A 26743-nucleotide genomic window follows, 5' to 3' on the forward strand; every position below is an offset into this window, starting at 1 on the left:
TAAAATCGAAGGCCACCAAACTACCTTCGTGATTATGTTTGCTATGGTCCTACACATCAGCCCCACATTGATGGCTCACAAATTTTTGCCATCATAGAGCTTACATCATATACTCAAGCTTCTTGAGATTCCAATTGGCATCAGGCCATGCAAGAAGAAATTAAAGCACTAGAGCAAAACAAGACTTGGTCCATTGTTGACTTTCCTTATGGAAAGCATCCCATTGGTTCCAAATGGGTCTATAAGCTCAAGTATAAGGCTGATGGTGTAGGTGCATAATGTTCGCTCAGTCCCTTAAAGCACAGTAAACACTAAATTGATACCACATGAATGCTTGTGATCAGCCTGTAACCCATCTTTCCTCTGTAATGAACCTATAGTGCGTCGCAGGTTTGTGATGAACCCATGGTTCATCACACACTTGCGACGAACCTATTTTTAGCACAAGCCCAAAGCAAACTCAGCCTGAACCTGCGATGAAGTTCGTATGCACCCGATGCCGCGGTAAATCCTCAATTGCTATGGGATCCCAATTCATTAAGAATCGAGCCCAGATATTACCTACACGTGTAACTTTGAAGTGAGGAACGTGACAAGGCACCACATAGGTCTAACAAGACGTTGTTCGCCAAAGAGTGATGTCACTAGTGCCATGTTAGTTAAGTAAGGTGCAAAAGGGTAGTAGCACACATGGGTTATGAGGATTTTCGAGTAAAAAGAAAGTCAATCATCAGAAAGATTCCCATAGGGATACGTGGCGAAACCCCAACTATGCTCCTTAATGATTAATAGCGAATCTAATATTCCTTTTCCTAGTAGAAAACAAACGCCTTTAGCTCATTTCTTTCAGGATCTTAGGATCTTCCCCATAAATAAAGATCCTTCTCATAACAAAGGTCATTCATTCAATCACTGATTACCCTTGTCACCGATCTCTTGACTAAACTGTCTCATCACTCCCCTTTGCCCTAGCCTTCCGGTTAATTCCCAGTTCTCGGTCTTCCTTTGTCCTTCAAGGAGATCACCTCTCTAGCCTAGCCACCACCTTACCTACAAATGGTACCATTGATGGCTACAAGGCACACCTCGTTGCAAAGGGATATACCCAAGTTGAAGGGTATGATTACCATGACACCTATGCACCTGTGGCAAAACTGGTAACACTTCGATGCATATTATCTGTGGCAGCTGTCAAAGGTTGGGAATTACACCAACTCAACGTCAACAATGTTTTTCTTGCATGGTGATTTATCAGAAGAGGTTTACATGAGAATTTCCCCAAGATTTCTGAAGTATGAAAAAAATAAAGTTTGCAAACTTCAAAAGTCTTTATATGGTTTAAAACAAGTTTCCTGTTGTTGGTTTGAAAAGTTCGTTTTTGCTTTCAAAGGCATTGGTTTCATTCAATCCATTGCTGACTACTCTTTGTTTACATTTACTCAAGGGGACTCATTCATGGCTATCCTTGTTTATGTTGATGATTTAGTCATTACTGGTAATGATCCCTTTCACATCCAAGCCTTGAAATCCTATCCGGATGAATGTTTTCGAATCAAGGACCTTGGATCTCTACACTATTTTTCTGGGATTGGAAATCACTAGGTTCTCCATAGGCACTTTTGTGTCTCAACACAAGTATGCTATGGACATCATATCTAACATGGGCATGCTTGAATGCATATCTATTTCTCGCCCCATGGAACAACAATGATGGTTCAATTCTAGTCCTCCACTTGAAGACCCCATGCCATATAGAAGGTTGGTAGGCCAACTTGTTTATCTCACTATCACTCAGCCTGAATTGAGCTATCCAGTTCACGATCTTACTAAGCATCTTAGTGCTCCCAATGAGGAACACATGTAGGTTGCCAAGCGTGTTATTCAATACACCAAGGGAGCACCTTGTCAAGGAATCTTCTTCTTTGTCTCCAATGATTTGTTTGTCCAGGCATACTGTGACTCTAATTGGGCCTCCTGTCCAGTTACCAAATGGCCCACAACTGGTTATGTCACCATGTTAGACAAAGAATTCATCTCTTCGGAGACAAAGAAGCAAATAACAGTTGCAAGGTCTTTTGCAGAGGCTGAATATCGTGCTATGGCTCTTGCTACCAATGAAGTTCTATGGTTACTTCGTCTACTTTGTGATCTTGGACTTACTTGTACACAACTAGTCCAACTCCTTGTGCAGTCAGACAACAATACATATTGCCAATAATCCAGTATTTCAGGAACGAACTAAGCACATTGACATTGACCGTCACTTTGTTTGTGAACATGTCCAACATAAGACAATTCATCTCAACCACATTACCACCACCTCACAACCTGCTGACATGTTAACAAAGGCCTTAGGATCTTATCAATTTCAGCTACTCATAGGCAAGTTGGGCATTACCCATGCTCCAACTTAAGGCCGGGGGGGGTGTTAGAAAGGAAGAATCTGTTGTAACTAATCTTGTAGTTTGTTGTAACTAATCTTGTCCACGTGGAAGGCAAGTTGCCAAGTGGCTTTCCACCAATCATGTAATATCTACACTCTCCTCTTGTAACTAATCTTGTAGTAATACATTCTTCTCATGCTATGAAAATATCAGAAAAGACATTTTTCATTGCTGAACCATTGCATTTTGTATTTCAAACATTCACAAATCTGAACTGGGGTGCATCAATACCTTGGTTCTACATTTGTACCGCAATCAAATACAACTTAAGGTTGAGTTTGGAAGGAGTGCTAATACAACTATATACAGTACAAATGCATACAAAATAATATAAAATACAAAATTTTGCACTACATATTTGTATTTGTACACCTTCCAAACCAAGCCTAAATAACAACGAACAAGAAAACTTACCAATTCTTCCACTGGTTTGTTAAAAAAAGGATACTGGTCGGAGTTGCACTTTTTAACCACAATTTTTACTTTTTGCCCACAATTTTTATTTAGGCTCAGTTTAGAAGGAGTACAATATGTAGAGGGCAAAATATTGTATTTTGTATTATTTTGTATATATTTGCACTGTACATATTTGTATTTTTACTCTTTCCAAATTGAGCCAAATGCAAATATGTAGAGTGCAAAATATTGTATTTTGTATTATTTTGTATATATTTGCACTGTATATATTTGTATTTGTACTCTTTCCAAATTGAGCCAAAAGAACAATTAGGCTCAGTTTGAAAAGAGTACAAATACAAATATGTACAATGCAAATGCATACAAAATAATACAAAATATAAGGTTTTGCACTCTACATATTTGCATCTATACTCCTTCCAGACTGAGCCTTAATGAAATAAAAAAAAAGGCCATTACAACTTCAGAGGGGTGGGTTTGGATTATAAGCAACACAGTTTTGTTGAAATCTAAACTTATATTACAATTTCATCTAAGTTGTATTTGTTTGGACGTTTAAGGAGACCAGATCTGCTAGACTGCTACCATAAGATACTACCAACATATCTTCTAACACGATCTATAGCCACACATCAATCATGTTTCGAACCTGTATGTTGTCATGATGGGGCTGTAGTTAAGATTTGTGAATATAGACTCCATATAAGGGGGTGTTTGTCAACATGTATGACGTTGTAACAAAAACAACTGCCGTATTAGGAAAAATATATTGATTTTGTTTGTAGGGCAGTTGCGAGGGTGAAAACAAAACTTTAGCTATTAAAGGGGCAAAAGTATAGCTGAAATATTGTAGAAAAGAAAATGCTCAGCATCTTTGTGTCGAAACAAACCAAGGTTATTTCACATTAGAATTCTACTCAATCCTAAGGGTGTTAAATGGATGGGATTTGGCCCAATCTGATCCTATCTAATATGAGTCCATCACAAATGGATTAGTTCAGTCCAATTTGATGAATATTTTAGATCATTTTGGATCAGTCCCAAAATTCAATGTCTGGACTGTCAATGTGTTCCAAATTGGTTTTAATTTAGATTTACTCCAATCCAAACCTAGTCCATTGACACCTATATTCTTATCTTCTCTTCTATTTACAGACTGGATATTGGTTCAATCTAATTTAATCCAATATAAATCCATTACATGGATGGATCAGGTCCAATCTAAGCCAGTGCAATAAATATTTTGGATCATTAAATTTGAATTAGTTAATTCAATATATTTTATTAGTCCATCCAATCTGTACAAATTGATTCTGGTCCATTGACACTCCTACTCAATCTGTTAACTTTCACATTCACCACTTGCAGTTACTACTTACCGATAGGGATGTAGAAAGAGTGTGGGCACGGGGCAGGAGATTATGGCCGGGCTTATTCAAAATTTAACAAAATACCAACCCGAACTTTGGCCCAAATTGCACTCCTATGGGCCTATTGGGTGCATAAACATAATAGGTACCCATTGGATCTATCTCTCTTGACATCCACATGCACTTTCCAATCTTGGTTCAGTTGCAACTTGCAAACCAAATATATATGCCTCACAAATAGGTATTATTAATATTTCTACAAAAAAAAAAAGGTATTATTAATAATAGGTATGGAAGGTAAGTGAGAGGGACAGCCTTCAACCCACATGAACTTAACCTACACCTAATGGTAGGTACACTGCGTTCTATTACTTTATATTGCCAAACCAATCATGCTTATAAAAATCATCGTTTCCATTCATAGGAAGTCATTCAGATTCCAATAGAGAAATGCATCGAACGTCAGGAACTCAGAATTATCTATTTCGGAAAAATGGTCTGAAGCCATTTTAAACTGGAAGAAAACTATTGGTTCCCTCTCTCTGTAGTCTTTCACTGGATTGGAACTTGCAGTGGCCCGCTTTGAGGAAACGGTGACTTGGCAAATCATTGCCATCGCTTTTATGCCAGTCAGGTGACTGAAAGAAATCGAGAGGGCCGTTCATCGAGGGGACCAGTTTCACTCTTTAATTTTTGTATTTTTTTTTCGGTAAAGCTTTTAGTTACTACCATTAGAATTAGAATATATAATAATGGAATAATAGATCATCAGATCAGCAACTCAGCAATCATCATCGGGGGAATTCGCCGTTCAAAGCTTTCTCTCTCTCCACTACAAAGATTCTAAGCACGAATCAGTCAGACGGTCAGCTCGCCGTCTATAACCCGGCAAGATTCTAAAACCGAAAACAAAGGAATGTACCAGCGAAACTACGTTTTCTGAAGAGAAAAAAAAGCATGGAAAAGAATATGAGAAAGCATTCTCTTCTTATCATTTACCATCTTTGATTCAAAGAACGAACCAACACGTTCATTGCCGCTGCGTGCAAGTTGATGTGACCACTCGACGAAGGATATATGGTCTGACCATGTCCATGCGAAACCGTCTTGCTTTCGCCATCGAATCTCCGGATCACAACTCGCGAGTTCTTAACCTTACTGAAGTTTCGAATTCTCCGCTTTGTTTACTTCCACGATGACCCGAGAGTCGTTGGAAGGTCCAACCACCACAGATCTTCTTTGCAACGCCTGTGCAGGTGCAGCCGCAGGTTTGTTTCTCATCGTCATCCTTGGTTTCTGTTAAAAGTTATGAATTTTTAGAAGTCTGTTCGATCCGAGTTAGGGTTTAAGTTTTTCTCTTTTGGGTTTTCCTCCGTTCTTCTATCTATCGCATATTGTGATCCTAACCACTAAAGGGTAATGGTTTTGAATTATGGAATTCTGTGCTATAAAAGAAAATTGAAGCTTTAGTTCATACTGGTTTCATATTGGAATTTGCATAATTTGTTCAAAACTTGTGCTTTTATCTTTTCTGATACGTAGTTGTGCTTTACTTCATGCTGGGTTTCGTATTGGAATTTGCGTAATTTGTCTAACAGTTCTACATTATAGGAGCTATTGCTGCCACATTTGTATGCCCTTTGGACGTGATCAAGACAAGGCTTCAGGTACATGGGCTGCCCAATGTGCCTCATTCTGGTAACAGAGGTAAAGCAAGTTCACTTTTATAATTACATAATTTAGTGGTTATTTGAAGAGTATGCTTCTTTCATTTTATACATTGTGGAATGGATAAAATCTGAAATGCCTACATAAACAAAATGGTGAACTTCGTGGTATAATTTTGAACTAAATATGCATTTCTTTTGTGATGGTTACATGTAAAATAAAAAGGGTAAAGTAAGAATTTTGTGAGCAGAACTGTGAGTTATTTTTTTATTTTTTTTTTTGTCTTGTAGAAAGAAGTAGAACGAACCTTGTTCGGATTCTATCCTAATTGAGTCCATGGAATGATTTCTGCTACCTTGGCTACTTTTTGTTGGTATTTCTTTTCCCAGAAATAGATTTGAAAGAAAAGAGAGAGAGAGAGAGAGAGAGAAATATTACAATCTTACAGAAAGGAAGAAACGCTACTGAAGCTCTAAACAATGAGATAGCCTTGGCTTATTGGTTTCTTAGTATCTTGCCATAACTTACTCTGCAATTAGGAACTTATTTTCATTGGTTGTTGTGAACTTATCAAAGGTGAGTGGTGAATCTTCTTGAACTCAAGAACTTTTTTTTTTGGATAAATAACAGAAACTTTTATTAATAAAGAGATTAAAAAGGATGATACAACAGGAGGGAGGGGTAAGATCTCTTAACCCTCCCTGAAAGTTTACTTCATATTACAAAGTTGCCCAGAAAAGAATAGCTCTTCCCACCCCTTGCTTGGCCAAAGAATCTGCCAAGGAATTGGCACACCTTTTAGTCCACTAAAACTGAACTCAAGAAGAATTATTTAGGGCTTGAAATGTGTTTATTTGTCCAATTTGCAATTTTCAAATAAACAACGGGACAAATCATTACAGTTTCACACATCACAGCTTCATAATGTGCATATATCTGAGACTGTATTCCTCAAGTTAATGCAAATACAACAAAATAGAAGTAAAAAACAGCTTTACAGCTACATATATTACTAGATTCAAACCCTTGTTGAGATAGCAAACATCTTTGTTTGTGGTGACAGTACAATTATCTTGATTAATGACTTTATGGTAAGCTATCACCACTGGAAATAAATCCTAGGCCCCAAATGGAATAATTTGCAGCATAATAGGTCATATGAGTTTTACGTTGCTTCACAGATATGGGAATTTTTGACTGAAGAATGTAAATTCCCAATTGCTTGGAAGATAGAGGGAGTTATTCTTCCTGGTTACTTCTGATATAGGAGGTTTTTGAGGTTTGATCTGTACCCTTACATAACACCAATTTTAAGAAGGCATGGTTCGGGCAGTAACCAAAAATCTAAAATAGTGTATGAACTATTTAAGATGAGAAGCACCTGGAATTACAAAATCCATAAGGCAGTTGTCATTATTAAAATATTCTTGCAACTATTCTTAAAAGAATAACTGGTCGTGGTTTTTTCTCTATTACTATTAGAGAACACACATTGCATGTGGAAGATTCTACATCCAATACATCCGATATGACTTGGCTCCTTTAATGAATCTTGGGTACATCCAGAGATGTTATATCCGCCTTTCTAGCTTGTGAGATTTGTAATGGAAATGTCCCCCTAGTTATATGGTTGCAACAATGACAGAAATATACAGTTAGAGGTTCAAGAATTTCACAGAAAAGAAGAATGAAATCAAAGATGCTGATCAAACAAGAAAATAATTGAAGTTATCATATGCTCAGATGAGAAGATTATTAATGAAAAATGCCAAAATCATCTATATGAAAAAGATAAAAGGATCCAAATTCTGGATTCCACAGTTCTGGTTTAAGGCCCCAGTAGCAGTGCAACTAAGACACCCAATTCAAATATTTTCCAAGCATGTACCCTGCCAAAATTTAACAAATGTTCAACCAAGTTCACCCAAGTTGCACTCCTAAGCTCCAAAATTACAATTCCCGTTCTCTTCCATTGTAAAGCTATTTTCTCAGATTTTTGGAAAGCAAAAAGTTTAAATCAATCCCAAGGTGAAAATCAGGAACAAAGGTTGACCCCAAACTGTGAACCAGGGGATAAAGGGAGAAATAGAGGGTTTTCACTTGAAAGGCACCAGGTTTTAACAAAACAAAAATTGCCTACTATATTACGATGTAATCATTCCAAAATACCTGAGTGCCACTCCAAAAACTTCTCAATAAGGCTCTCAAAATTTTCTTTTAGCTTTGTCTGGCTTGTCTTGATTTTTAGGAAAATCTCCAAGATCCCTTCTTTGGTAACAATTAACCTTCAACCAAAGTCTCCAAAAATCATCTTAAACCAGGCAACTAATGCAGATCTATCAGCTCATTCAAACCTCCATTCAAACCAGGCAAAAATCATCTTGTACATTCAGAGTGTAGATGTATTATTTTAGAAGAAAGAATTAGAAGGATGAAGGAAGAAAGAGAAAACAGGTTTTGGAGAGGAAAGAGTATGAGGCATGTAGTCTCTTTCTATTATTTACATCACGTCATAGCATAAATAAAAAGGCCAGTAATCCCTGGTTTTGTAAAGCAAAGAAAATGATTTATATAACCTCCCACAAAAGGGTGAAAAACAGAAAATAAAATATGCCCAAAACTACCTTATAAAGAAAATATAAAATAGACTCCTATGCAAACTCAAGACATTCTCAATACTGAAAAATAAAGTATATTTCAACAAACAAAAATGATTAAAAAGAATTTCATTGTTAAATTAAATTACTTTATCATTATGATAATTAACCTGTAATGCATTTATACATATTTCAATTCTGTAGTTTGGCAGTAATAAAAGAGAGGAAAGGAGAAGGAAGAGAGAAGAAGGAAAAGTTCTATTCAGTGTTAGGTTGGTGGCGCCTAAGTTAATATTTATACTTAGGGCGACAACTTATAACAAATAACATAGGAAAAACCAAAAATGCTCCTACTAGACCGCCACATGTTACAGCACTCCCCCTCAAGTTGGAGCATATATGTCAATCGTGCCCAACTTGTCACACAATTCATTATGTCACAAATAGTAAAGACCCTTTGTAAGACATCAGCTAATTGTTCCTTGGAACTGATGTAAGGAGTACAAACTTCCCCCTTTTCAAGTTTTTCCCTTATGAAATGCTTGCCAACTTCAATATGCTTGGTCCTGCCATCAAGAATTGGATTGGCTGCCTTGTTGTCACAATAGAGAGACATTGGACCATCAATAGAGAATCCCAGCTCTCCAATCAAATTTTTTACTCATAGCACTTCAGCAACTCCATGCGCTATGGCCCTATACTTGGCCTAAGCACTAGATCTGGCCACTACACTTTGTCTTTTGCTTCTCTAAGTGACCAAGTTTCCACCAATAAAGGTACAATATCTACTAGTTGATTTCCTATCATCAACTGCTCCAGCCCAATCTACATTTGTGTAGACTTCCACTTTCATATGACCATGTTTATTGAAAAGTAACCCAGTTCCTGGATATTTCTTTAGATATCTTAGTACTTTCTCAGCTGCCTCTAAATGGGAGGATGTTGGTGCATGCATAAACTGACTAAGGACACCAACAACATAAGCTATATTTGGCCAAGTCATTGATAGGTAGAGAAGTCTTCCTACCAACCTTTGAAACTTCTTGACATCCGCCACTGGTTCTCCAGTACAATCACCAAGCCAATGGTTTTCCTCAATAGGGGAATCTACAGGCTTTGCTCCTAACTTTCCTGTGTCCTACAAGAGATCTAGGACATACTTCCTTTGGGAAATGAAGATGCCTCTTTTTGAGCGAGTAACCTCAATACCAAGGAAATAACGAGCTGCCCCAGATCTTTCACCTCAAAATTCATAGTAAGGGATTCTTTAACTTTTTGAATCTCAGAGCCCTGATTCCTAGTAATCACAATGTCATCAACGTAGACAATCAATACCACAACATTCTTCTGGTTTCTTTTGACAAACAAGGCATGGTCAGATTGGCACTGCTTGAACCCAATTTGTTGAAGTAGAACAATAGAGGAAATGATTGATAGTATCAAGGTGAAAGTAGCCCATTGGGTAAAACCCTTGGACTGCTTTCAAGTCTTTTCAGTTGCAGATATTCTAAGAACATGGTCTGAAGTAGCACAATCTTCGAGAGTAAGAGATGAAGTAAGGCTAGAGTGGAAACCACTTGAAGGCAATAAAGTAGAGCTGAATTTTGATGGGTGCTCATATGGAAATCCATGCATCTCAGGAATAGGAGTATTAAGAAACTTTGACAGGAGGATATTGGGTATGTTCTTAGGACCGATTGGCAACGGAAACTCATTGAAGGCTGAATTATTGGCATTACTACAAGGGTTAAAGCTAGCCAAACAACTAGGATGCAGAAGTGAAAGGGGACTCAAAAGTAGTAATTTCATGGGCAACAAATAGAAGCCACACCCCATGGACGTTTAAACATGTGATTAAGGAAGTGGAGAAGATTGCAAAGGAGGTTGAGGCAGAGTTTAAATAGGTCCGAAGAAGTCAAATGGGCTAGCTGATGGATTAGCAAAATAAGGGGCATTGAGACAACAATTATTTTGGGCTACACTGTAATGAGGGGTGAATAGAGTGATTAAAGGGGATCAACAGTCCCATCATCAAGTTGTATAAACTAATTACAATCTGAATTTTAATAAAAGACATATTTACTGATTAAAAAAAAGGCAAGTGAAATCTGCTGAACCAGGCCCTTGGGGATCAACAGTCCCATCATCAAGTTGCAAACTTTCCCTTCACACCCTTATGCTACAAACCTAGGAGGTTGAATCATGTAAACTTCTTCTTCCAGATCCCCATTGAAGAACGCATTTTTGATGTCCAATTGGTGGAGTTCCCAATCAAAGTTAGTAGCCAAGGATAGTATAATCCGAATAGTGCTCATTTTAGCAACTGGGGCAAATGTTTCTGCATAATCGACCCCACACCTGTGTATACCCTTTTGCAACTAACCTGTCCTTATACCTCTCAACCAACCCATATGCTCTGTGCTTTACTGTGAATACCCACTTGCACCCCATCGGCTCATTGCCTTCAGGAAGATTCACCAACTCTCAGGTGTTGTTTTTGTGTAGAGAACCAATTTCTTCTTTCATTGCATCTGTCCATTCAGGTATAGATAAGGCTTCTGCAACACTTATGGGAATGGAGACACAATCAATGACAATAAAAAAGGCACAAAATGAGGGTGCAATGTTTTCATAGGACAAGAACTAAGCAATAGGATGCTTAGTAGTACATGATCTAACTCCTTTCCTATGAGCAATTGGGACATCAAGATCATTAGTAGAATCATCAATAGCAATAGGTTCAGTAATGTCAATGGGAACAAGGGTACCTGGATTTTTCTTCAAGGAGTCAGATGGTGTTGGATGTATAGTCTTAAGTTGCTCCACAGCCTTTGAATTCAGCTGTCCCTTACAATGCCTCAAGAAGACACGAATGGAGAGGAGTTAGGAATAAAGGGAAGAGGAACTTGAGGAGCTTGCCTCTCCTCCTTCACATTGTTCTCCCCTTGAGGAGAGGCTTGGAAGAAGGTTCAGATTCAAAAAAGGACACATCCATTGATACAAAGTTCTTATGTGTGACAGGATTGAAGCATTTGTATCCCTTCTGGGAAAATGGATAACCCAAGAAAACACATGGAACAGATTTGGGATCCAATTTACCCCGGTTTGGAGATAGATCATGAACAAAACACTTACAACCAAACACACGTAAGGGAATAGAAAATAAAGGGGATTGAGGGAAAAGAAGTGATGTGGGGCCTTATATTGCAAGAGGCGTGATTGCATATGATTGATAACATAAGTTGTGGCCATCACAGCTTCAACCCAAAAACATTTTGGAACATTCATGTGAAGCATCATACTGTGGGCAACTTAAAGAAGATGTCAGTTCTTCCTTTCGACAACACCATTCTGTTGTGGTGTTCTGGCACACGAGCTTCTATGAAGAGATCCATGAGAGCAGAAAAACTCAGTTAAGTCATGATGGAAATATTCCTTCACATTATCCGATTGGAAAATTTGGACTTCAATCTGAAATTGAATTAAAACCATGAGGTGGAAATCTTGCACAATCTTGGGTACTTCTTCTTTGGAATGCATAGGATATATCCTAAGTGTATCTCTAATTATCATCAATAAAGCTGATAAAATACTTGTACCCACCCTCAATAGGTATGTTTACAAGGCCCCAAACATCAAAAAAGACAACATGAAAAGCAAAGTAGATCTTTTATTATTTGATGGAAAAGTTGTTCTACAATGCTTACTCAATTAACATGTTTGACAATGTAAACTAGTGATAGACATAAACTTGAACGACTCAGGGAACATAACTTATTCAATTGACATGTTTGACAATAAACCCCTGACTCGAGCATTCTAACATGCCACAACCACAGTTGACTTTTTGTAGACTGACTCATAAGATTCACAGAAGCTGATGCCACAAGACCAACTTTATTCTCCAAGATGTAGGGGCCATCAACCATATCTCCTTTACCAATCGTCCTCCCCGAGGCTAAGTCCTAGGAAGCACAAGAATGAGGAAAAAAGATTACACAATAGTTTAAGGATTGAGTAATACTGCTTATGGATAACAAATTAATAGGAAGTTTGGGAACATGAAAGGCATGGGGTAAAACAAGGCCATCAGGAAGGGATACAGATCCTTGACCAGCAATAGTGAAATAAATTTGACTTACCAGTCATATGGTTTGATGCTCTTGAGTCAATGGTCAAAGGTGACTCGGGAGTAGAGGTACACACATGAAATGTAGAAGCACCTTTACTTGATATATAAGCAAATGAAGTAGAAGGGTGGGAACCGACCTATCCATCTTCCCAAGAGTTCTACCATACAATTCCAAGTGATCTTTGAAGGAGTTGATGATGTCTTCCTTGGGATCAGGACCACTAGGCTGCTCTTAGGAAAATCCAGTAGTCAGATTATTTGGTTGGTAATCTTGTGCAGCCAAATTTGCAGAAGTAAATTTCTTCTGAGGAGGTTTCTTTGAAGTGTCTTGATTCTTGGTTGTCCACTTGGGCTTCCCCACTAACTCCCAACAGGTTTCTCGAGTGTGTGTAGGCTTTTGGCAGCGAGTGGACCATAGTTTGTCCTTGTCTTCATTTTTCCTTGATTCTTCTTTCTTCATTCCAGTGTTACCCCCTCTTGCAGCCAAGGCAACAGGTTGCTCCCCCTCAGAAACATTCATTATATATCTTATGCTCTCTTCAGATTGAACTAGGGCATATATTTCTTGAGCTGAAGGAAGTTCCCTGCTTCCTAAAATTTTCACCCGAAGAGGCTCATAAGCAGGATTCAGCCCATGCAAGAAAGCAAATACTCGCTATTGGGAGTCAATTTTTTTTTTTTTATGCTTGTGCATCGTCGTCATTCTTCCACTCAATAGTCTGACAATAGTCCAATTTCTTCCAACAGATGTAAGGGCTGAATAATATGTAGATAGGCTACGGTCCCCTTGCTTACAAGTAGATGTTTCTGCTTGAAGCTGATAAATCTTGGCAAAGTGCTTCTGTTCAGAATAGGTTGCCTTGGCTTGTTCCCAAATTTCACAAGCTGTGTCAGCCCATATGAAATTTTTCTTTACATGAGGCAGCATGGAACCTAACAGCCATGACATAACCGTGCTGTTTTCTTGATCCCATCGATCATATTCAGCAGTACCGGACTTTGGTTCTTTTATTTTTCCACTTATGTAACCAGCCTTCTCCCTAGCTGTGATATACAATTTGATGCCTTTGGACCATTCCAGATAACTTAGGCTATCAAAGGGGGTAATAGACATAGAGAAATTCAGGCTGTCCATTCCCCCATTTAGGTTTCCTTGATAGGAAGTAATACCAGAGGTTGCTAAATCCTCAGTAGCCATTTTTCTCAAAAAACTTTACTGCTGATTTTTCAAAAAAAAAAAAAAAACACAAATTGAGATAGAAAGTTTGTACTTCTGTAGTTTAAGAAGACTCCAAATATAGGTTCAGCCGGACTGTAGGTAGCCGAAACACTTCAGCTTATAAGAGGAGACAACCAGCCCCTACAACCTCGAAACTGTGACATTCACAGTGGTCATACACTTAGATATGAATGTAACAGTATGTACCTGGCTTCCACGACCTACATTCCATAGAAAAAACCTTAGGAAGAACTCCTTACTGCATTTGGCTGCCACCACAACCCTAGGAAAACTCCTTACTACATTCGGCTGCCACCACAAACCTGGAAAAAACCCTTACTGCATTTGGCTGCCACCACAAACTTCTTCTTGGTACAGCGACCAAGAGAGAAGAGAGAAAAAACGAAGACTGAAGGGCTAGATCAGTCCAATGGAGTCTTCATCTCCTCTTCCAATCGGAAAAAAAAAAATTCAGATGAAGAACACGATCTGAGAAGGTTGCGCCCAGATCAGAGCTCTGATACCATGTAGTTCGGCAGTAATAAAAGAGAGAAAAGGAGAAGGAAGAGAGAAAAAAGAGAGAAGAAAGGGAGAAGAAAGAAAAGTTCTATTCAGTGTTAGGCTGGCGGCGCCTAAGTTAATATTTATACTTAGGGCGACAGCTTATAACAAATAACATAGAAAAAACCAATGTATGTATATATGTATGCATATTTCAATTTTGAAATAAGTACCATTAGAATTCTTAATTCTTGTTTTGCATTCACTCCCTGTTTTCTTTGTCTATGATCATCTTTTCCCTCCATAATATTTGAAATATCTGATGCTCTGTACTCTATGGCTAAAATCAGGTAGCCTCATTGTCTCTAGCCTGCAAAACATAATAAAGAATGAGGGCGTGAGGGGAATGTATCGTGGTCTTTCTCCAACAATATTGGCACTACTTCCAAATTGGGCAGTGAGTACCATATTTTTTTATGAGTATCTAAACATTTTATTACATTTGGAAAAGAATATGGTATATACAATGCCTTAGACCAAGAACATAGGCCAGCCCCTGCTGCCTCAATCCATTCCCTCATCACTTCACTATTACATTACATCTGATTATCCCTCAGCTCCCCCTAAGATAGTTGAGATATGTTGATACCTTTTCTTAATAATGTATCATCTGTACAGTTAGCTGATTTATGGACTCTATTGCATTGAATGATTCTTCTATTCCCTGAACTCTTGTATTTCTTTTCGTTTTTTTTTTTTTTGGTAGAGTAACTATTGTATTTATTTCATAGCAGTGAGTACCATATTTCTGAAGTTGTTTATATAAAACTTGTGTCTTGAATTCTTCCTTCTTGGATGATGTATTTTGTATCTTTATTTTCTCTTATTTCCTATAAAGATATTTTTTCCTAGTATTAGTTTTCATTTTTCAGTTAGTATTTCTATTTCTTCTTAGTTATTCACTAAACCTAAACTCATAAAATTAAGTTTTTTTATACACTAATGCAATCACAACTTTTGAGTAACTGCCTAGAAAACGATGGTAGTTCTTATCCCAACTCTTGATGGTTGTAGATTTGAATCAGTACATTTTATTGGTCATCCACATAAATTTTTATTTATGTTTATTGATCAGCTATGATACCTGGCTACTTGTACATACTTAGTGTAGCGGTGTCAGACATGGCACATGATATACCACTGGATACTGTATAGACACTTTAGTGTACACTTTGTGGCATTCACACTTTTAAATATTTAAAATGGTATATTTTAAAATTTTAACAAATAATAGTATAAATAATCTGTATCTATTACTAGTTTAATTAAATCTGGCAAGATATAAGTAACGAAAAATCAAAAACTACATACAAAGGCATCGTATCAGCATATTAAATGGGATATCCATAGGTATATCCATGTTAGGACTCTTAGGAAATAGAGTTACATCCCTATTTCCTGTATCTATGTCTATGTCAGATCCATATCTGGGGATTAGAGATCTCCACATTGGGATAAAATTGATTATATAATATAGCATTAAAATTATTAGTAACACATCCTTCTGTGTTTTTGGAAGGAAAGATTTGGTAGGAGCTTATTTTTTCAGAAAATAAAAAAGATACATTAGATGATGAAAAGTGGATATTGTAAGTAGAGTTAGAGTTGAGATATTTATGTTCTTTTATTTCTGTTTATTTATTTATTATTGTCTAGTTATGGCTGGTCAGAGGTATAATTGTCTTTTCATGTAACTTTAAGAATTATATATAAGAGAAAGGAGGCTGCACACCTACCTATGTATTTCTTTTATGTAAACACCTCTATCCATGGATTCTCTCATTTTCTCTCTTCTCTTGTTTGTTCTCTGTTTCTTCTTTTTACCTGAGCAAAAAATCGATAGCATAGATAACATAATCCAAGCATTTCATTCTTTTCTATTCTTCTATTCTTTATTTCCATTTGAACTTTTGTATGTAAATGTTTTCATTATTTCATCTACGGATCTAGTTAAGGAGGCCAGGTAATGTCTAGGCACTTTGGCTTGGCAAAGCAAGTCAATGCCTAGATAACAACTAAGCATCACCTAGATACATAAATAGGCTTTATGTATTTACATGTCACATTGTCAATTATGAACTATTAAACTACAAACTGAAGCAATAAAAGATCAAATGACAAGTTAAATCTGATTTTCAGTAAAAAATCTTACAAGATTTTGAATAATCTTTCTTGTTCAAATTTCAAAGTAACAGAGGCACGTGTACAAGGATTAAGAACCCAATTTTTAGATTTATATGCATTCTTATTGACCCATAATGGGTTTTACACAACCATGTTAATCTATAAAAGGGAGCTTAGTTACTTGTTATCCCCCACTAAGATGCTCATGTTTTATCTGCCTCATTTGTTGACAAGATGATAGGTCTCCAAAATACCTAGGTAGTAACCTAGTTGATGCTTTAACTACACTAGTTTACTAATTGTATGGAGAGCCAAAAAACCAATGCATGTTACAACAAATAAAATCAAATTAAATTTTGATGGTGGCAGCTTTGGCAATCCAGGCCCTCAGGCTTTGGAGGAGTTTTTAGGGATGAATATGGTATAATTCTAGCAATGTATTCTGGCACTATAGGCATGGAAACTTCCATTTAGTATGCACTACTGAAGCTTTGCAAGGTGTTAGATTGGCAAAATCTTTAAATTACAGCAATCTGCAAGTGGAAGGAGACTCTGGAGTGGTGGTGGTGTGCTGGCTAACAGGACAAAGACAAGAATGTTGGTAATACATGTGGGTTTTAAGGGAAATCAAGTGTTTAACAAGGGAGAGAAATATCACATATAATAGGTGCAAATTCAGTCAATAGGTTGGCTGACACCTTAACAAAATAAGGTGTACATAGCCAACAATTATTTTGGGTGTACTAAATTTAGAATGAAAGTACTTACCAAGATTCGTGGTTTGGGGCTGGGGTCAGCCATATTTTACATACTAATTATTTTTTTTCATTGTTAATAAAATATTAAAGTTATCCATCAAAAGAAATTTCACAACAATAAAATATTAATTTCTGGGTCTTGTTGTTTGGTTGTGTTTTAGTTGGTAGTTATTTGAGGGTTTTTTTTCTTCTATCAGGTGATGTATTATCTCCTTCCTCTTCTGTTCTCTTCTTTTTTTTTTCATAATGAAATATTTTTTTTATTATAAAAAATAAAGGAACTAAAGAAAAGGAAATGGGCATGTTAAAGGCATTTATACCTAGGTGATTGATAGAAAGCAATTTTGTTTGTAATACATCTTTCTAAGCAGATTATAATCCACTATAACACATGTATTAAACTAATATCTGCCTTATTATACACTGTCTTTCCACTTCTAACAAATATTCACAAAATTATTTCTTGAATTATTTGATGAGATGCTTAAAATAAGTCCTTTATTTATCCAAGTGACGATACTACTTATTTCATTATGTAGGTGTACTTCACAGTTTATGGGAAGCTCAAAGCCCTGCTTCATTCCTATGGTTGGTTTTTTGAGTACTCCTTAGAAAATTTCCATTTTTTATCTTCAATTTACGGAGGTGGATTAATCCTATTCAGTAGTTTTGATAATTTTCAGGTAATTGAAACCTGTCCTGATTTTCTTTTCATTCTGTAACAATTGTAGTGGATGAGGATAACCAACTCACAATTGGTGCAAATATGATAGCTGCCTCAGGTGCTGGCACAGCCACAGCTATTTCAACTAATCCATTATGGGTTGTTAAGACCCGACTCCAAGTATGCTTTGATTTTTTACTGGGATAAGCTGTAATGGTATCTTGTAATATGCCTGACTGTAGTTATATACTTGTATGTGGAATTTTCTTAAGCAGGATAAACATTATATGCATATTGTATGGTGCAAATCATTGATTCTCTTAGCAATCCTGAAATTTATCTTCTTTTTGGTTTCATGATAGTTGCATTTTCTTTTGAAGATACCTTTCTTTCTCTTCATGCTTACTTTTGGTTTATTTTTTCTTTTCTGTAAAATGCCAAAGGTTAGGTCCTTATCCAGTCTGCCCCTATAGTTGGGACCAACATTGGGTAATGGCCCTTCTTTTATTGTGTTTTTATCTGTAGCACCATGATAATTCAGATAAAAATTTGTATCTATATATGTGAGATTTTTTTTTCTTTTTGAGCAAGGAATTGAACCACTTTTTATGGGGTTAAGCTTGTGAGCCACATTTTGATACCAGAAACATCAAGGATAGATAGGAGAATTCCATTTAAGGTAGTTCTACATTAGGGGTTAGTGTTCAGACCATATTTATCTGCAGTAGTCATGGGTGAGCTAAATAGGAATCCACTAACTGGGGGTGGTCTTTTGATGCATTATGACCTTGTATTGATTTATGATGTTAGAGTGGTTAAATACAAAACTAAAATTATTCAATGATGCTTTAGAATAAAAAACCTTCAAGTAGGTTAAACCTGGAATATATGCAGCATAAATTGGCAATAGAAGGAATAGGAATTAATGTACAACTAATTTTGGTGGTCAAGAGATACTTCAGAGGACCCATTTTTGTTACCTTTGTTCAAGAATCCATGGAGAGATAAAAAAATGTTTTCTGCTGAATAAGAATAGGGTAGGGGTGCAAGTTGCAAGGGCTGGGCCGGTTTTAAGGTCAACCAAGGCCCAACCCTAAATATTGGACCAAAAGCCTGAGTCCAGACTGGGCCTGAGGTCAAGCCCAACCCTTACAACCCAGGCCCAGCCTGAACTGAAAATTGACATACTCGGGTTGGGCCTAGGCTCAGGCCAGGCTAGGGTTGGCAAATACCCTTACTGCTAGACTAAGCTATAGTATTGTGAAATATTTTATTTCTAATTTTCATATATTGTGAGCCGAAGTATGGTGCATTTACTAATATTTACTGTACGTTAAATCAAGATTTCATGGTTTCACGTTTCACAAAGTGTACAAGATTTTATCACTTTAACAATGTGAGGTGTGATATGTTGTTATATCTTGTATTACTAGTTCATGCCTTTTGCTGCATAGTGCAGTTGGTGCACCGTATATTTTACCTATATTTGTATATCAAGTATTTCTTGTATTTTTATTATTATTTTTAAAGTGGCACCCCATTTTGTTCAGTCATGTGCCTTGTTCCTCAGGGTCTAGGAACCTCTTGCACTTAATTTGTGCTTCTTGTGTTTAAAATATTGTACTTCATGCAAGTTCTGTGCAATATGATATTTTACCCTCACATCATTCTAGGGTAAATTTGGCTATTGAGCTAGAAGGTGAAATGATGGAAATAATGGGTGGGATGCAGGAGTTGATCCTAAAGCAACCCTGGTGTCAGGATCACCTTGGAAACCCATCTCTTTTGTGCTGCAAAAATTCCTACACTATCCATTATGATGCCATATCAGTTAACAGAATCAATTTTGGGAAGACCTTAAGTGGGGAGACCAGCCCCTAAAGGAGAAATTCCAAGCCTCATATTCCATCTCACTTAACGTACATTCCTCTATCTCCCATTGTGCCTTCCCCTCTTCTAATGGATTTACTTGGAATCTTGGTTTGAAGGGAGGGCTTGTGGACCTAAAAACCCCCTTAATTTCTGCCTTGACCCCCAAGGTAGTGATGGCAGGGTTTGGACAGCATTAAAGGAGAAATTCGAAGCCTCATATTCCATCTCACTTGACATACATTCCTCTATCTCCCATTGTGCCTTCCCTTCCTCTAATGGCTTAACTTGGAATCTCAGTTTGGAGGAAGGGCTTATAGACCTAAAAATCTCTTCAATTTCTGCCTTGTTGGATCTTTTGGAGGGAGTTTTTCTTGACCCTCAATATAGTGATGGTAGGGTTTGGACCATGAATGCTAATGCAGATTTTCCTGTGCTTCTTTATTTAAAGCACTCACTAGAAGTCCCTCCTCTCTTCCCCAATTCATTTGGAAAGGACCATCTTCATCGAAGATAAGAATTTTCTGTTGGGAGGTCTACCATGATGAAATCAATTACTTTTGAAAATCTTCAAAAGAGAAAACCCTATTGGAGCTTCTCTCCCCATGTTTGTTCTGTGTCTCACAAGTGGTGAGAGTACATTCTGGGGCGGTAACTTAGGCGGGCTTGGGTTGAGCAATTTGCCAAATTTTGAATAGGCTCAGCCTGAGGGCTTGAGCCCGATGCTCTGTGAACTCTTCAAGTTGGGTACACAACTTCACCCCCACTACATTCCATTTACTAATCTCCTGCAACTATGCTGCCTTCATTTGGAATTCTTCAAGCCATTTGTATTGTGAAAGATTTCTGCCTTTGTCCCTGTAATCTGTACATCCTCTCATTACTTCCTGTTTTTCTTCCTTAATACGATCAGTTATCCTTTATAAAAAAAAAAAAAATGTGGACATGTACAAGAGTAGTTGTATGTGCATTTGGGAAGAGATGAACTCAAGACTCTTCAAAGACAAGGGAAAAAGCCTAGAAACAAGACTGGAAAACACAATGATTAAGGATTTCCCACTGCCACTAGGGTTTGGAGGGTGTTTAAGGGGAAGAGGATGGTTACCCCTTGTTGTGTAGCCTCATGAATCAAAAAAAAAAAAGAGTAATGTTTTCCATTGGATAAGAACATTGGTGGTTTTCAACCAATTTACAATGGATGACATGCTTAGGAATTGGGCAATGGTAGCTTCTTCTTCCAATGTCAAATCTTCATGGTGCCAGCCACTAAATGGAAATAGAACTTTGATTGGTCATTGGTGCAGCATTGGTAATTTAAAGCCATGGAGTTGAGGTGTGTTCAGAATTGGGAAAACGAACATTTTGGCAATGTTGCATGGATTGAGGATGGCTAAGGCGCTATTCAATTCAAAAAAGAATTGGATATTTGATTCAATTCAATTAGTGAAAACAAGAGGGAAATGAAAATGGGGAAAGTTGTGGATTAGGGTCATTTGGAAAAAAGGTGAAAAGAGCCAAAAGAGAGTCTGACTCTTATTTTTGGTAATTGATGAGTCTTGAGAATCTTGACTCTTTTTTTCCAAAGGTTAAAATTTTTGTATTTTTGAAATTGAAAAAGGCAATAAATAATACACATTATATAATTAGCAGATCAAATCGGATTTTTTTGGATTGAATCAAGAGGTAGAGAAGTCTGATTTATTTTCGGTAATTGACAAGTCTCGAGAGTCTTGTGACTCTTTTTTTTACGTTCAAATTTTTGTATTTTTGAAACTTGAAATGGTAATAAATAATACACATTATATAATTAGCAGATCAAATCAGATTTTTTTTTTCAGATCAAATCAGTAAGCAATTCAATCCAACAAGCAAATGGATCATATTTCCTGATCTGTGTCAATTTGATAATCTGCCAAGGGAAATTGAATCTGGCATAATTGGATTGGATTCAAATTGGATTAGAATCTGGTTCATTTACACCCTTACATACAGGTAGGAGGTTATTCCAAGGTAATATTGTCTTAGAACAGCAATGACAAAAGTGGGATCATGGAGATAAAGACACTTGATGAGGGGGAAAAAGCTGCTATCACTTGAAATTGGAAGATAATGGCAGTGGGCTCCAAGTTTGGCTAACTCTGTAGCAGATGGATTTGCAAAAAACATGGGTTAATAGAAATTACATTTACTGGGGCGCTTTATTTGATGGGGAATCTGTTATGGGCCCGGGAATAGGATCTCGTCACGGGTCGGTCCACGGGGAAAACCTCCTGTTTTCCCTTGTCCTTTCTTGATGAACCTATCTTGGTGCCTTTGGTGATTTGTTCAAGAGATCACCAACTCTCCTAACTCACTTCTTTAACTGAATATTCGATATCTTTATTGACTGATAGCAGCTCCTTAAATAGGAGTTTACAAGAGTCCTAATCTTAGGGAAACTCCTTGCTGATCAGGGAGACTCCCAGTTCTATCTTGCTAAGGATCAGATAAGCTAGTCCTAATCTGATAATCTACTAACAAGATAAGATAAGCTAATCCTAATCTGATAATCTACTAACAAGATAAGATAAGAGCAATAGAATAAGATAAGAACAAGCAAGATGACTAATCTAATCTAGATGAGACTGCTGTTGCCGAACTGGGTAGGATGAGAATCATTGGATCACTGCTGCTGCTGGCGGTGGGTCAGGTTCCTGTTGCTGCCAGCGGCGATGGTACGTCTTCCCGAGGAATGCGTCCATAATCTATGTAAGGGGGCTTAGCTGAGGCTAACAACTCATAAAGGGTGCTTGACACCTAGCTGCTTTGCTCATATTTTCAGCGGTAATAAAACCATTTTACGAATTAGAAAATGGGAACAATGAAATGGTCTACTAGCTAAAGACTCTAATAGCAAGTGAGGTCAAATGAAGCTGAGAGGTTGGTGCAACCAAACTTGGGTTTACCATCATCTTTATCGAAGAGGCTCGAGGAAAATGCAGGAAATTTCACTAAAGCACAAGGACACCTTTGTTTGGTACCAAACAAGATACATTTACTAAGACAAAGAAACATTTTTAGATAAAATTTATGCAGGAGAAGTCTGTCTGAACAAAAAGAATTTGACAGATTGTCCAAGAGCAGAGGCGTGTTTCTCAGGAAAAGAGAGGGGTTTGAGGGGAATACAAGAGATCAAATAGCAGTTGAGTTGAGCTATATTGGGTCCACTTTGAGCTTGGAAGGCAGAAAGAATCATGAGCCGGAAGGTGAAACTCAAAAAGGAGAAATCGGGGCTGTCAGAAGTGAAAAGAAAGAGGGTAGAAGGAGAAGAGCAGAAAGACATGCGGGGTGGGACAGAAGGAGAGGCAGGTTAATAGAGAAGAGAAGGAAAGCTTTGAGAAAGAAAGTTTAGGACTGGAGGAGAATAGAGGCAGGAAAAGGGAAAAAGAGGAGGTGGTCCATGAAGGAGAAAAGGAAATGGGGGAATCCAGATTGGAGAGGAGAAGATTGAGTATGCCAAGGAAACAGAGCAATTTGAGCTTGGGGAAGTGGGAGTGGGTGATGTTGGCAATTTCCGTAAGTGAATGCTTGAGGTTGAAAGGGTTGAAAGTAGTGGGGGTGGGGAAGAAGAAAGAATTAACAGGTCCTTCCCCAAAGGTGCTTAAAGGAAAGAGAAAGTATAGAATGAGGCCTCTACAGGAAAAAAATGAGAATTTTTTTTTAAAGAAAGAGAAGGGAGGAGGAAGTAGAGGGCAGGAAGAAGAGGACAGAAGTTTAGAAGAATAAGAGATTACAATGGATCAAACCCATGTAAAAGAGAAAACAATTGATTTGGAGAAGGTTAGGAGAAGATTGAATATGCCAAGGAAACAGGGCTTTGAGCTTGGGGGAGTGGGAGTGGGTGATGTTGGCAATTTCCATAAGTGAATGCTTGAGGTTGAAAGGGTTAAAGTAGTGGGGGTGGGGAAGAAGAAAAAGAATTAACAGGTCCTTCTCCAAAGGTGTTTAAAGGAAAGAGAAAGTATAGAACGAGACCTCTACAGGAGAAAAATGAGATATTTTTTAAAGAGAAGGGAGGAGGAAGTAGAGGGGAGGAAGAAGAGGACGGAAGTTCAGAAGAAGAAGAGATTACAATGGATGAAACCCATGTAAAAGAGAAAACAATTGATTTGGAGAAGGTTGTGAACATCGAAGTAGAAGTGAGTAAATACTCGGGTATTTATTTCTTGGGGGGAGAGGAATTTGCTAGAAAAATTCAAAGAATTAGAAGAGAAATTTCCAATGCCTTTGAGGGAGAGAATGATGGAGTATGAAAGAAAAATCTTCATTGTTTGAAGATAGGCACAACAAGCAGATTTCAGACAGATTCACAGGAGCTACTAATGAAAAAGATGTAGACTGGGTGAAGATCAAATTTTTGAGAAAAACAGAATCTTGGAGTTGGAAAGGATTATTGAGGAGTCTAAGACTTGGATGAAGTTCAGGAAGGATATTTTAGTAGTTAGAAGATTCAGAAAACAGAAAAAGCATCAAGACGTCTTGGTGTCAAGTGTCATTGCTAGATTAGAGGGGGTCTGTTTGGAATTGGACCAAACAAGGCGATAAATCTCAGGAAAGCTTCAAAGAAGTAATTTCTTTGGTGTTCAGTTCTGTCCTTTTGAGGGTGTATTTGTCTCTGTTGTCTTTTCTTGTTGGGCCTGGTTTTAATTCTGAGTTTGTTTCGTTTAGATATGTGATTGCTTGAGGGTGTCATTGAGGTTTCTTGACTTGGGTCAGGTTATTGGGTTAAGGTCGTTATTGGTTGGTCCTGTTTGGAGAGCTAGGTTCCTGGAATTCATTTTCTTTTTTTTTTTTTTTTTTGTTGATTTGGTCTTGTTTTTGTCTTTGAGCTGGAGGTGTGGGTGGAAGCTGAAGTTTATTTGTTCTTCTCTCTCTCGGGTGATTTCTGGTCACTCTCCTTGTAATTTCTCTTTTTTCTTTTATCTTTTAATAAAAGTTGTTATTTTACTACCCAAAAAAAAAGACAAAAACCATCACCTCGAAGGGATGAGAGGCTGGCAGAAGAAATCTATTTTTTGATCATGACCACATGCTTTACATGTTTTACTTGCATGGTATTAATGATGCTTTCTTACTTAAGTCCTTTCTAACCTGCCATCTGCATTATAGGCTTATAGCTGATAATATGGTACCTCAAGGCATGTAGGATTCTAAATATGTTAATCTGATTTCTATGTTCATTTATTTTTATATTTTTTCTTTCAGACGCAGGGAACGAGGTCAGGTGTGGTTCCTTATAAAAGTATACTTTCTGCTTTGAGAAGGATCTCACATGAAGAGGGGATTCGAGGATTATACAGGTCACCTATTTCTTACTGAATATAGGTTAACATAGAATCGGATGTTAGGATTCAACTTTCTGATAACCTTCTAATTTGCCTGGTTCATAAGTGGGAACTAGTTGAAATCCAAGTTAGTTTTCTTCATTAGCCAAGTCACTCATTAATTTGGTATGATAACATTGTCTTCATATGATGAAAACAGTGGCCTTTTGCCTGCATTGGTTGGGGTAAGCCATGTTGCTATCCAGTTTCCAGCATACGAGAATATGAAGGCTTACTTGGCAAGAAGAGGTAATTATGATATTTAGTTTATACTGAATCTTCAACTATTTGGTGTTGTTTTTAATACTAATAGTAATTTAAAAAATGTTTCAGAAAATACAACAGTTGATAAGCTGACTCCAGGACATTTCGCCATAGCCTCCTCAGTATCTAAAATACTTGCTTCCACAATGACTTACCCCCACGAGGTACAATCTTGAAGTTGCTTCCATAATTCTTTTACTAAGAGATTTGTGATCAATAACATAAATACCTATAATTCTTTGTGCATTCGTTTTTATTTAATTGGTTTTTATTATCATTAGGTTGTGCGTTCAAGACTGCAAGAGCAGGGACAAGCTCGCAATCCTGAGGTCCACTATGCAGGTGTAATTGACTGCATTAAAAAGGTGTTCCACAAGGAGGGTTTGCCTGGCTTTTACCGTGGCTGTGCCACTAACCTGTTTAGAACGACTCCAGCAGCCATTATTACCTTCACTAGTTTTGAAATGATTCAACGGTTTTTGCACGGTATTTTATCTCATGACCAACACTCACAAGCCCATCCAAAGTCTGATAGTCGTGTGAAGCCCCAGAAAGAAAGTGGAGGGGCCCGAGAAGAGGAAGACAATGAACATTTCCAGTCCTCGCATACTCAATTGAATAAGAGGAGCTCTTCAATTCCTCTAGAGGCAATGAATAGCTAACACCTACACACTTGTTAAACTTATTCTTTTTTACACCATGTTCGAGGGATGAACCTTTACATGTTAAGGAGGTGAATAAAAATGATGCGTGTTCTATTTTTTTTAATAATATATCGATTTTTTAGTTTCTGTTGCTAGTTGAGGGCAATGACATATTTTCTGTAACTTTTGTGATCCAAGAACATACATGTGAGTGCCATGAGGCATTCGTGGTCGTGGCACCGACACAAATGTTGCTTGCCTTCAGGGATAGATGAAATATGCTCAAGTTGCTGGAGTCGAATTGTTTTGTTCTTGGAATTGGTAATAAAAATTAATAGTAGAGGCATCGAATTCGAGAAAGAGTTTTATATTTTCTTTCTCCCTGGACTAGGCAAACTTGAGGACGGGCGGTGAGGGTGTAACCGAGATTCAATTCAGCAACTTTTGAGTTTGTCAAGGGGCCCCGCATTCTTGTTTCATTTATTTTTAGGGATCCTTAGCATTGATTTGGGCTGTTAAATTGTTAATATATTGATTATATTATAACAATCTCTAAGATAAAATATTCCAGATTGGAGTTAAGGTGTCAGACGCATGGTTGGACTTGGACGGTTGGACCATCCTATAATATATCATTTCTCGTGAATTG

General features: G+C 37.4%; 1 protein-coding gene across 1 annotated transcript; it reads left to right on the forward strand.

Moving 5' to 3' along the window:
- The first annotated feature begins 4543 nt into the window (after positions 1 to 4543).
- On the forward strand, positions 4544 to 26249 carry LOC148863702 (nicotinamide adenine dinucleotide transporter 1, chloroplastic-like). The gene is made up of 9 exons (XM_088977221.1): positions 4544 to 5499; positions 5843 to 5938; positions 14699 to 14805; positions 17830 to 17878; positions 18022 to 18134; positions 25068 to 25162; positions 25347 to 25435; positions 25520 to 25614; positions 25732 to 26249. The coding sequence occupies exons 1-9, from the start codon at positions 5427 to 5429 to the stop codon at positions 26110 to 26112; spliced, it is 1098 nt and encodes a 365-aa protein (XP_088833347.1). The 5' UTR covers positions 4544 to 5426; the 3' UTR covers positions 26113 to 26249.
- Positions 26250 to 26743: the final 494 nt, after the last annotated feature.

This window comes from Nelumbo lutea, chromosome 3 (assembly GCF_056320005.1).
Source record: "Nelumbo lutea isolate HS-2025 chromosome 3, American lotus-T2T, whole genome shotgun sequence".
In the NCBI taxonomy this organism is placed as follows: Eukaryota; Viridiplantae; Streptophyta; class Magnoliopsida; order Proteales; family Nelumbonaceae; genus Nelumbo; species Nelumbo lutea.